General features: G+C 35.2%; 2 protein-coding genes across 2 annotated transcripts; both read left to right on the top strand.

Annotated features, from left to right (window-relative positions):
• The first annotated feature begins 4,601 nt into the window (after positions 1–4,601).
• On the top strand, positions 4,602–5,951 carry LOC104242717 (protein SENSITIVE TO PROTON RHIZOTOXICITY 1-like). Its single transcript, XM_009797794.2, has one exon. The coding sequence runs from the start codon at positions 4,715–4,717 to the stop codon at positions 5,843–5,845; it is 1,131 nt and encodes a 376-aa protein (XP_009796096.1). The 5' UTR covers positions 4,602–4,714; the 3' UTR covers positions 5,846–5,951.
• A 3,932-nt stretch (positions 5,952–9,883) lies between these two features.
• Positions 9,884–10,432, top strand: LOC138869267 (uncharacterized). Its single transcript, XM_070146870.1, has one exon. It carries the CDS (start codon positions 9,884–9,886, stop codon positions 10,430–10,432), a length of 549 nt encoding a protein of 182 aa, XP_070002971.1.
• Positions 10,433–13,661: the final 3,229 nt, after the last annotated feature.

Below are 13,661 nucleotides of genomic sequence, written 5' to 3'. Positions count from 1 at the left end.
ATTATCATCTAACTTTCACTAATGAGATATTAAATATCTCTAATTGAGCAGCATGACAAATATACTCCAAGAACTCATCAAGCTAATCCCTTTACCAATTCCACATGGACAAGAATAGTACTTCAATATATATCATGGACCTTGAGAATTTTAGTTTTTAGTTATCATTGAAGTTAATGCATTTTCTCATTTGTCTTCTCTCTTTCTTGCCAAAATTCTGGATATTTAGGTTGGTTAAATAATTTTTTAAAGAGATAATTTCATGTTGATTAACTTATACTCAAAATTAAAGGGAATAGATAGATATAGATAACTTTATAAGTATACAAATTTATAATGAGGGAAGGGGAAAAGGAATTAGTGTTTCCTTCTTTTAAACATCCATCAGATTATTTTTTTTATGCTTAAAATCTATTAATTTTATGTACATGCAAATTTAATATCCCATTAATAAAGAATTAGGAGAAATCTTAAATATTCAATTACTTTGATGCCCCAAAAAGAACCACAAGAACCATCCGCTATTTGTTTTTTTTTTTTTTTTGCGGATATTTTTTAACTTTATGGTTAATTGGTTATAGCTTTTACTCTTTCAGAAAGAAATATGTATATCAATTAAATATGATTTATAACAAAAAAGAAAAAAATTCAACTAATATCTATTTACAAAATCACATATGTATTTTCTATTTAATTATGAATCATGTCTAGTGATATTAAGACTTATCTATTAACTATGCAAAGAATATTAGATTGTTTGCATTAACATATATATACTTCTAGCATGACAAAATAAAATAATTTTTATAATGCATATACGCTAAAGTTCATCTTATCTTGGTAAGAAAAATATCGTTGAAGGCTCTGGCTGTTGTACAACCAGCAATAGTTGCCATGGGATCTTTCTTATATTTTTGTAGTACCAATAGTTTCATTTGACTCTACCTTCAGCTTTTCATCATCCATGAAAGAAATATATTTCTTGCGACTATTATTATACATGAAAATTCAGCTTACACGTTGAAATGTTTCTGCAGCATGAAATATTCCATACTTCATATTTATAAGAGAAGAAAATTGGAATTGTAAGTCTGTGCAAAGTCATGATTCTATTGCACAAGGTTAAATTGTCCCAGTGGATAATACATTTAATAGTTGACTTCAAAATCCTAAATATTAGATCAATCCCTAAATAATATATTTTAATATTCTTGAAATAAAAATAAGCAAATTGAATTCCAATAATTAGGTATTTATTTATGGGATAGCTTAGTAGATTCACACGTCAAGGAGATTTAGATTTGTGTCTAACTTCCTCCAAGAAGAATGTGTATGGAAGATATTTACTTGTTCTAAATGAAATATTTTTAAATTTTTTTTCTAGAAGTAAATAGGGATCAAATAGGAATTTTTAAGGTGTATCCTAAAAGTAATAAGATTACTGGACTAAAGATATTTACTTAATTAATTTTATATGAATTAGACATCACGAAAGTAATTATACTAACAGGATTCCTAAAGGTAATCATGTATGTCCTAACGTGTAGTATTATATCCTAAAACTAATAGGATTATAAAGCTAATATCTAGAAATCCGGTTATGTCCTTTTATTATGAGTTATTATGCTTAATAATAACTCATAATTATATCCTATATATTTTGACTTGATATAAGGTTATTTTTGTAAACCGATATTGTATTCATGCTTATATATATATATATATATATATATATATATATATATATATATATATATATATATATATATAAAAGCATGAATACAATGTCGGTTTACCAAAATAACCTTATATCAAGTCAAAATATATATATGCACCATAATTTAGAGCTATATAAAAAATTATAGCCAAAATAATTAATTTCAAACTATGTATTTTTATAACTTTTTAGATGCCTTGACTATTTATTTCAGTTGTATAACTCTTTATTATCAAGTCAAATTCAAAAAAAAAAAGATAAACTAAAACTTTATTATTTTTAGCCAAAAAAAAAATTAGCCTAAATAATATAGTTTTATTCAAGTTTTATCATAAATTGTATTCGAAAAATATATTTTATTTTTTAAAAAATGTCACATATACAAAAAAATACACGTGACAAACGAGTGCACCCACACTTTTTACCACATCAACGTTCAGTAAAGTAATGGCTTCCAAAAAGTAAAGTTGAGAAAGTAATTAAGACCACGAATAATTTAATATTGTAACTAATAATCTTTGTCAAATTTAAGGGGTGGTAAGGTATTTTGGCTGGTAATAATGCAGGGAAAGTTGTTGGGTTCCTTGATCCAAAGCCCGGAGTAGGGTCTCGTTCCTCAATCTCGATGCCGTCGGAAGGCGACAAGTAAAGCTCTCGTAAGTGCATCCATCAATAATACTAACCAAAAATGATTTATTATAAGTCCACTCCCAACATGATGGGGCCTACAGAATCCTTACCTCTCCGTAGAGTTTGACTAAATACTAAACTTAAATATAAAATATCTATTATTTAAAATAATGTATAGGTACTTATTTGATTATAAATTAATTTATTAAGAATAAAATAACAAATTTAAATTAATTTATTTTTAAATATAAAGATTGTTATTCTCTTTGGGATGAACTAAAAAATGATTCATCATATATTCAAACGACAGGAGTATATAATAAGAATACAACAAACTAAATTTTGTTGAGGCCCATTATATAAATTCTTACTTATCAGTTACTTTATTTTAACCTTTTCATACCATTATTATATAAATAATAATACTTATTAAGAATATAAAATTAAACGATGGACTGCCACCACTGGCCGGTGGCTCAATTATCTGACTTTGCCACCACTAACTACGAGGACAGCTGTTGCATTGCAAGAATTTCTCCCGTAAGTTGATTAAAAACGGCATTTTCTTTTGTTAACTACTATTCTTTTGTTTCATTTTATGTGCTATTTTTTTAATTTACTAAAAATAATAAATTTTTATATTTAAAAATATATTAATGTTAAAGTTTTAGTTTAATAGAGAAATATCATTTCATATTAAAAAACCAAAAGTTGTAGACGTTTTTCTTTCATTATTAAATGTTTAATCAACACCGTCATAGAGAAAAGGAAAATATTCGACAAGAAAAGACATAAAATTTCGAAGTAAATATAGGTTCATATGAAAGTATAGATATCGAGCGTCGTATATCCGCAGTTGAAAATTATTGTTTACAAATATTAAAGGATGCAGTTTTTACTTTCTACTAATGCCAATTTCTTTTCGAGAAATATAAAAGCTTACCCGAAAGTGCCAAGAAAGTGACGGGCCGGATGAAATGGAGGCTTGCATCTAGAGTTTGTGTGACAAGAAAGTGTCACCGATTCTTAAAGGTAAATTTTATAAAGTTGTGGTTAGACCGGCCATATTGTTTGGGGCAGAGTATTGGCCGGTTAAGAATTCCCTTATCCAGAGGATGAAGGTAGCAGAGATGCGGATGCTGAGGTGGATGTGCAGACACACTTGAATAGACAAGATTAGGAATGAAGATATTCGGAAGAAGGTGGGCGTGACTCCTGTGGATGACAAGATGCGGGAAGTGAGACTCAGATGGTTCGGGCACGTGCGGAAGAGAAGCCTTGATGCTCCGATGAGGAGATGTGAGCGGTTGGCGGTAGTGGGTACGAGAAGAGGTAGAGGGAGGCCTAAGAAGTATTGGGGAGAGGTGATCAGGCAGGTCATGGTACGACTGCAGATTTCTGAGGACATAACCCTTGATAAGAAGGTTTGGAGGTCAAGCATTAGGGTCATAGGTTAGGGGATAGTAGAGCTTTCCTTACTTCATACCGGGGGTGAGGCGGGGTTGGATTAGAGTTGATCTTAGATGGCTTGCAGATTATGTTGAATCCACACTATCTTTGTTGTTTATCTTAGCCTCGGGCCTTAGTTACTAGTTACTGTTATTGCATGTCATTTATCTTTTGATTGTTATGCTTCGTTACTATTACGGTTTCTACTGGAGTTACTAATGAATTATCTTTTTTTGTTTTCTGAGCCGAGGGCAGCCTATCTGCCCTATCGGGGTAGGGGTAAGGTCTGCGTACACATTACCCTCCCCAGACCTCACTTTGTGAGATTTTACTGGGTAGTTGTTGTTGTATAAAAGCTTACCCGAATACACTTATATTGGTGATTTAGGGAATTAACCAAGAAGTTCAAGAATAATTCATATAGTTATGTAACATAAACACAAAATTAGGTCTTTCATCAAGAAAAATTGTAAATACCAATAAGTAACTTCTTCGTGTGCTTAAGTATACCAATACACTAAAATTTTATTATGAAAAATATACTATAGACTATAAAAATATGAACGAAGTTATTCTTAATGATTAATGCCGCTCATATTATAATTCTACTATTCATTTTTAGTTGGAGACATAATTTCATTAGGAAAAGAAATACAAATGAGTGACGTTGACCCATCGTGTTATTGTCGTTTTTTAAGGATTACTCCGAAAAGAGAAGAAAAGAAAAAGTACTAATCTTGTCTATCTCAAAGTATCTTTTCGACACGTGTCCGTTCAAACGTGCGCGCTAATTTTTCAATCGCGACGACGCCACTAAAATATTAAAATCCCACTTTCATTTCCACCGTAAAATCGAAAAAAGAACCCCTATCATTATCTTCCACATACCTACAGCTCTCTCAATTTATTATTCACAACATGTCATTTTTCGGTGACTTACGTCATACTCCGGCCAAAACCAAGCCTCCTTTAACCACAATGTCCGCCGCACCTATGATCGGAGATGGTCCTAGGGCTCCACTTCTCAACCTCTCCGCCGTCCAAGCCCGAATGGATACCCTCCAGAAATTCCTCTCAGATTCGGTCAACTCCAATACTTTACTTGGTCAACACCAAATGAACATGGTCTCCGACGAAATCACCTACGCCATTCATCAGATTATCGTTAACGGCGCCGCCCTTCTCTCCTCCACCCAATCACCAAATAATTCGCCGCATCCGCCGGAACTGAAAATAAATCCAAAATCGAGTCACAAGCGAACGTTTTCAGAATTTGATCGGAGAGGTTCTGAAATGGATGTTTTAGAGGAAGAAGACGGCGGCGATTGGGAGATTATTGAGCTGGACGCGGTGGAGCTACTGGCGGAGCACATTCACTTCTGCGATTTTTGCGGAAAAGGATTCAAACGAGATGCGAATTTGCGGATGCATATGAGAGCTCACGGGAATCAGTACAAAACACCCGAAGCATTAGCAAAACCCGATAAATGCATTGAATCAAGTTCGAAGAATAGGAGGTTTTCGTGCCCGTTTGTTGGTTGTTGCCGGAACAAATCGCACAGCAAGTTTCGGCCGTTAAAATCGGCGATTTGCGTGAAGAATCACTTCAAGAGGAGTCACTGTCCGAAGATGTACTCGTGCACGCGCTGCAACAAGAAGAGTTTTTCGGTACTCGCGGATTTGAAAAGCCATTTGAAGCACTGTGGAGAGACGAAGTGGAAGTGTTCTTGTGGTACCAGTTTTTCTCGAAAGGACAAGTTGTTTGGTCACATGGCGTTGTTCGAAGGCCACATGCCGGCGATTGAACCGGAAGAGGAAGCAAAACCCCCGGCGGCGGCGGCTGTTGAGGATGACGTGGAAATGGATGTCAGTCGCGGGTCAGATAACGGGTTTTTGGATATCAGAACCGGGTCGGATAATGGGTTTTTGGATAGGTTAATGCTTGATGGGCTTGAATCTATTGACAGTTATTGCTTCCAAGATTTACTGGGATCTTCTTCTCCAAGTGGGTTAAATACAGTTCCAGATACTAATGAATGGTTCTCTTAGCTTTTTGTACTGCTATATGTATTTGTTGTTTCAGAGATTACAAAATTTTTATTCTTCGTTTTCAATGTAATAAAAGATATAACTGGTATTTTATTTTCCGTTTCAATTGCGGTAAATCTAGCAAGTTCCTTGTTGCCGAATCAAAATCACCATCGAGGGATGAGACGAAATGCATAAAATGCCTTCAAGTTGAATCGGAGGTCTATAATTTGAGCTTTCGGAATTAAATGCAAAGCGAATAGAATTAGTAGAATTAGTGAATAGACTATGTTAGATTAACTTAAAACTTGGCAAAATACATAAGTTGCCACCTGATCTATGGCTCAAATCCCCCTTACACACTTTTTGTGAACGATAATAATATTACACACGCAACCTTTCTAAAGTGTATCTAGTACACACCATATTTGACAGATGGCGCGCGCGTATTTTACACGTAAAAGAGGCGAGTGAATGCAAAACTTTTGGGTCTTAATCATTACTTAAACGCCATATGTCCAGCCTTTTTTACTTTTAAACTTTTTTTAGTCAATTCTTCCTTTTCTATTTTTAACTATTTCATCTCCAAATAATTTGGTCCCTTTTCCACACCCTACCACCCCACACGTTTTCCTCTTCCCCCGGCCACCCACTTTGTCTTCTCCATAGATTAAACTCTAAAACAAAACAATAATTGTAGAACTAGATCCAAGTTCTAAATTATTAGTCATCTCCTCCGAGATTTAACCCTTTCAGATCTGCTAATGAAATCAATGACTAGTTTCTCTATATTTTTTCATAATTTTATTTTCAGATCTGTTGATTCTTTCTTTGACTTCAATTTTTTTTAATTGAATGGGTTTGAAAAGGGGGTTTATAGTGTTTGTGGATTTTGCTCTAAAAATTAATGGCGATAGTGGTACTGTTATGACAATGATGATTTTAATAAAAAAAACTTTTTTGTAGAAGAAGATGGGCATCTTTAGCTCTTATTCATCTCTAAGAGTCAAGCTCCATTGGCAATATTAAGAAAATGGGACACAGTGCTACTAACTATGGCGTTAATTGTGGAAAGATTGTGGAGAAGATGATTAAGTGGGTTGGGGCAGGGGGCAAGGAATTACTAAAAGCGGGAAAGGGGGATCTTTTTTATTTCTTTTTTCTTTTTTTAAAGAAGAAATTTTAATTATGGTGTAAATTAGGTATTTTATTGTATTTTCTTTTTGTTTTGACACGTGACACGATATTATTGGTGCGTGAAATTACACATATTTTAAAAAACTGGTCAACAACAAGATGGTGTGTACTAGATACACTTTAGAAAGGTTGCGTGTGTAATATTATTATCGTCCACAAAAAGTGTGTAAGGAGGATTTGGGCCATAGGTCAGGTGGCAACTTATGTATTTTGCCTAAAACTCTAAATACCTTGTGTCTATGTAGTCCATAATGTGGTTGAATATTTGGTAACAACTTCTTGTGACGGGAGAAAAGAACCCAAAAGAGAACAATTTTTTTAGAAAGATAGATGAGAAAGAATGTTTTGTGTTATTCCATCGTTTTCATTTTTTGTTTTGGTGAGAAAAGGGAATTTATTCACATATGAGTTGCCAAGTTGGATCTTACATCTCGTTGAATACATTGCACTAAAGCTGTAGGATTAAAGCGACTACACATATTAAAACCAAAGTAATGTTAAGTTGTTAACCCTTGAGGGGTATTTAGGAGATTGATTCTTCAGAACAAGAAATTTACCTTTTTTTTTCCTTTTTTTTCTTTGGTACAAAATCAAATGCATTTTTCTGTATGCGAAAACATTAATGCAAGTGCACTTAGGGGATTATATTTATCCAATGTTTGATTACGGATATTAGCTAATATGAATATAAGTATTAATATTTTTGTATTATTTATCTCACATTGAATGTGAGATTATAATCTGATTATAGTCCACGGATAACTTTGTTGCTAATCAAATGACTGTATTGGAAAAAATCGAGTTAATATATCGAATTAATTATGTGATGACATGTCATGATACATGGATCAGTAAAGAAATGACAGTTGGCGAAGAATAGTTGAAGAAGCACGAGCTTTAACAGATACGGGCAAAGATCCAAGAAAACCAGAAGGAATGGGTGCTCGAACCTCTTCATAATTTAAAAAAACATCGGAAGAATGAACCTAGATAGCAAAAGAGTATAGATACGTATTATCGGTAATTAATGAGCATTAATTACAAAAAACATTATAGAATCTGTACTGAACAGTTACGATTGTCAATTATAGCGTTACATTAAATGTCATTAGTTGTCTGTAATAACTCCACTATGGAAGGAAAGAAACGTATTACTTAGAAACAACTATAAAAGGTGAGGAATGAACATTTATAAGGACACGAAATACTATTGGAATATACTGATTTACTTTGCTTTTTATCCAGCTATTATTTACATCAATTAATCTTATTTCTATTTGATTATCAGTAACCCGAGTTCTTCTAAAAACAAGCTTTGACTGAAATTCTTATTTTTGGTTAAACAAATTGGTTCCGTTACAGGGAATCTGATAATCTATTACTTTCTAAATTAACCTTTTTTGTCAAATCAATCATGGCGAATGTCAATGACAACAATCAAGGAGACCGTCAGTTCTAGGAGAATCAGCAAGGCGATGGAACCCCGGTCTCTTCCCCACGAAATTCTCCTCGACAATCTCGAGAAGGAACACCTGATGGATCTCAATCAAATGCTAACGATCAGTTTGAAAACGATGAGGCTATTAACGAAGCTTTGAAAAAGTTAATTGCTCAACAAGTTAGCAATACTCTTGAGGCTTTCGCTAACCAATTGCCAGTTGCGCCGCCAACATCAACTCCAAACAACAACACCTTAGAAAATCCTCACTCAGGACTCGTTAATTCGGGCATTGGAGGAACTCCTAGCGAATCTCGTGATGGAGGGTCAGGTAATCCAATCAATTTTGATTTACCAAATTTAGTACTAACATTGCAGAAACAGCTCAAGGAGAAGAGCGATCGCATAGAGCAAATACCTGGGGTACCGCCTGTAGTCAAGGGAATAGATATGGACAAATACTCACAACAACCTTGGAAACCAAGTGCAGCTCCTCAACCAATTCCGAAGAAATTCAAAGATGTCTGATATTCCGAAATATGATGGAACAACTAATCTGCGGGATCACGTGACTGCATTTACAACTGGCGTAAAAGGCAACGACTTGACCAAGCAAGAAATTGAATTAGTATTGGTCAAAAAATTCGGAGAAACACTCAGTAAGGGATCATTAACATGGTATTCTTTTCTACCCAAAAATTCTATAGATTCTTTTGCTGAACTTTCAGATTCATTCATCAAATCACACTCGGGAGCTCAAAAAGTTGAGAAAAGAATGGAAGACATTTTCAAAATAAAGCAAGGAGATACAGAGCTACTCAGGAAATTCGTAGACACGTTCCAGCGTGAAAGGATGACGTTGCCACATGTACCAGATAACTGGGCAGCTATGGTGTTTGCCAGCAATCTAAATGAAAAAAGTTCAGAAGCCAAAAGAAGACTCAAGGAAAGTTTACGAGAATTTCCAGCTACAACTTGGAATGATGTTTACAATAGATATAGCACGAAGCTGCGGATAGAAGAAGATACCATCATTCAATCTTGAAGGGATGAAAAGGTAAGTTCAAGGTAAACTGAAACTGAAAAAATATCTGGTAAAATAGGTACGAGCCTTACATGGGACCAGCGGGAAGAGACTCACGTTCAAAACAGGAAAATCCAAAGTACGATCATAGATCAAGAGATAGGGAATCAGGTTCATTATCAAGGTTCGGAAAAGAACGAAACACACAAGAATTGCGTGATATTGACAGAAGCACGAAGGCAAAAATCGGAGGTTACAATTTTAATGTTAGCACATCCGAATTGGTGGCTGTTTTAAGAAATATGGGCGACAAGGTAGATGGTCAAGAGAAATTAGATCAAATCCGAACAAGCATAATCCTAATTTTTGGTGCGAGTTTCACCACGATCACGGTCACAAAATGACGGATTGTAGATTATTGCAAGGTGAAGTAGAACATTTATTGAAACAAGGATATTTGACTGAATTATTTAGTGAAAAGGGAAAGCAGGCATATATGAAAAATAGACATGAGCCTCCAAAACCCCCTTCACCAAAAAGAACGGTTAATGTCATAAGCGGGGAAGAAGAGATCTATGGTGTAACAGCAGCGAGGAAGGTGTCAAAAATAACGGTTACACACGGGAAGCGAGTTCGGCAAATTTTGGAAGAAGATAATATTACCTTCGATGATACAAACACAGATGGCGTGCTAACCCCACATAATGATGCACTGGTAATATCTTTACTTGTACATGACACTAACGTGAAACGAGTTTTGATTGATCTAGGTAGTTCTATAAATATCATTCTATTAAGAGTGGTAAATAAGATGCAAGCTGATGATAAGTTGATACCCAAGGCTCATACATTGTTCGGTTTTGACAACTCGAGCATCGTAACAAAAGGCGAGATAACACTCACCACATTCGCTGAAGGAGTAGTCAAAGACACCAATTTCAAGTGGTAGAAATGGATATGGCTTATAACATGATTCTTGGTAGACCATGGATTCATGAAATGGAAGTTGTTCCATCGACTTTGCATCAAGTTATTAAATTCCCTTCACAATGGGGAATACGGCAAATTCGTGGTGACCAACAAGCATCTAGAAGCATTAATTCTGTAGCAGATTCGAGCACAAAAAACGAAAAGAAATAGCAATCACAGAATCCAGTTGAGGATGCTGCAACACAAGCCTCAACTGAGCACGAGCGAATAGATGTAGACTCGAGGCCTGATACAATCTAAGAGCCAGAGGAAAATGAAAACATCAAAACAATGATTGAGAAATTGGAAGTTGTAGTACTATTTGCACCCTGGCCTGAAAGGAAAGTCTACATTGGGGCCAACCTAAGCCAATAAATGAAAGGTAAGTTGACTAAATTTTTGAAAACTAACGTGGATTATTTTGCCTGGTCCCATTATAATATGGCAGGAATACCTCCGGAAGTGATGACCCACAAGTTAATTGAAGATCCATCATACCCACCTGTCAAACAAAAGAAAAGAAAGCAACAATCTTTCAAAAATCAGGTGATTCAAGATGATGTACAAAAACTTCTAAGAATTGGGTCCATCCGCAAGGTAAAATATCCAAATTGGTTAGCTGATACTGTAGTAGTACCTAAAAAGAATGGTAAGTGGCGAGTTTGTGTAGACTATACTGACCTAAATAAAGTTTGTCCTAAAGATTCTTTTCCATTACCGCATATAGATCAACTAATTGATACTACTGCAGGATATGAATTGTTATGTTTTTTAGATGCATATTCAGGGTATAATCAGATAAAAATAGATCCTATAGATGAAGGAAAAACTTTATTTATAATAGATAGGGGGACTTACTGTTACAAAGTAATGTCATTCGGTCTCAAGAATACTGGAGCCACGTATCAAAGGTTGGTGACCAAAATGTTTCAATAACATCTAGGGAAAACCATGGAGGTCTATATAGATGATATGTTGGTCAAGTCACAACAAGCAGGGGATCATATCCAACACTTGTCTAATACATTTCAGATTCTTCGTAAACTTAACATGAAATTAAACCCTGAGAAATGTGCATTTGGAGTTTCGTCAGGTAAGTTCTTGGGATTTCTTGTTTCTAACCATGACATTGAAGTAAATCCCGCGCAGATTAAAGCTATTGAAGAAATTCCTGATACACTGACAAGTAAAAAAGAAGTACAAAGACTGACAGGAAGAATAGCAGCTTTGGGAAGATTTATTTCAAAATCATCAGAAAAATGCTTCAGGTTTTTTTCAGCCCTAGAAAAGCAGGATAAATTTGAATGGTCTGAAGAATGTCAACAAGCACTTAAAAATTTGAAAGTATATTTGTCAAATCCACCGTTGCTTGCAAAACCAAAAGATGGGGATAAACTACTCATCTACCTTGCTGTTTCAGAAGTAGTGGTAAGTGATGTGTTAGTTCGAGAAGACCAAGGTAAAAAGTCTCTGATTTATTATGTTAGCAAGTCATTATTAGATGCTGAAACTCGGTATCCTCATCTAGAAAAACTTGCACTTGCGTTAATTATGGTATCTAGGAAGTTCAGACCTTATTTTCAATGTCATCTCATCTCTATCGTAACCGCCTACCCCTTGCGTAATATATTGCATAAACAAGAGTTATCAGGTAGATTAGCCAAGTGGGCCATAGAACTAAGTGAATATGACATTACATATCAACCTAGAATTGCAATAAAATCACAGGTTTTAGCAGATTATATGGCAGATTTTAGTTAAGGGATACAACTAGAAGCAGAAAAAGAACTGCATGTATTTAACGAGTCTAATCCAGGAACTTAGACCTTATTTATTGATGGTTCATCGAATGTAAAAGGGTCAGGTTTAGGTATTATTTTGGTACCACCCACGAGAGAAACCATACGACAAGCAATAAACTGTCACCCTATTACTAACAATGAGGCAAAATATGAAGCTGTGATTGCAGGTTTAGAACTGGCACGAGAGGTTGGCATAGAACAGGTCGTAATTAAAAGTGATTCACAGCTCGTAGTTAACCAAATGTTGGGGACTTATACAGCCAGAGAGGCAAGGATGCATCAATACCTGGAAAAGGCACGAGATTTGGTCATGCAATTTCAAACTTGGAAAGTCATACAGATATCAAGAGAGAAATATGCAGAGGCTGACGCCCTAGCTAATCTTGCATCTGCTGCAGAAGTAACAAATGACGAAAATGCTTCTGTAATTCATTTACTTCATTCAGTACTTGATCAAGACAAAAACGAGGTAAATTTCAATAATCTAACTTGGTATTGGAGGAACGAGATTGTCACTTTTTTGCAGTATGGAATTTTACCTGAAGATAAGAAAAAGGCTCAAGCACTTCGTAAAAAAACTGCTCAATACAGTTTAAAGCAAGGCAATCTTTATCGTAAAATATTCGGTGGTCCTCTAGCAAGATGCCTCGGGACTTCTCAAATAGAGTATGTGATGAGAGAAATACACGAGGGACATTGTGGAAATCACGCAGGAGGAAGATCTTTAGTAAAAACCATGATTAGAGCCAGCTATTACTGGCCAAAAATGGAAGAAGACGCGAAATATTTTGTGGCTAAATGTGACAAGTTCCAAAGATACGGGAACAACATGCATCGACCTGCTGAATTATTACATCCGGTCATTGCACCGTGGCCTTTTATGAAATGAGGGATGGATATCATGGGTCCACTACCGCAAGCTAAAGGCAAGGTAAGATTTTTGTTAGTACTCACTGATTACTTTACTAAGTGGGTAGATGCAAGAGCTTTTAAACAGGTACGCGGAAAAGAGGTCAGAGATTTCATTTGGCAAAACGTCATATGCCGATTCAGGGTACCAAAGGAAATCGTATATGACAATGGCCCGCAATTTATAGGCACGCAAATCATAGAATTTTTTCAAAGCTGGCAAATTAAAAGGATTACTTCAACGCCTTATCATCCGGTGGGTAATGGACAAGCTGAATCAACAAATAAAGTCATTATCAATAACTTGAAGAAAATATTGGAGGAATCTAAAGGCAATTGGCCAGAGGTGTTACCTGGAGTCTTATGGTCTTATTGAACAATCGCAAAAACAAGTACGGGGGAAACACCGTTCTCACTTGTATACGGAGCTGAAGTCTTAATTCCAGTCGAGATAGGGGAACCAAGTACAAGATATACACAAGCTACTGAGGAAGCAAA

The sequence above is a fragment of the Nicotiana sylvestris genome, chromosome 5 (assembly GCF_000393655.2).
Source record: "Nicotiana sylvestris chromosome 5, ASM39365v2, whole genome shotgun sequence".
NCBI classification, from domain to species: Eukaryota; Viridiplantae; Streptophyta; class Magnoliopsida; order Solanales; family Solanaceae; genus Nicotiana; species Nicotiana sylvestris.
This window is presented reverse-complemented; position numbering and strand designations above follow the sequence as displayed.

Coding starts and splice junctions, on each gene's coding strand:
- LOC104242717 (XM_009797794.2), top strand. CDS start 4,715: ATGTCATTTTTCGGTGACTTACGTCATACTCCGGCCAAAACCAAGCCT.
- LOC138869267 (XM_070146870.1), top strand. CDS start 9,884: ATGACGGATTGTAGATTATTGCAAGGTGAAGTAGAACATTTATTGAAA.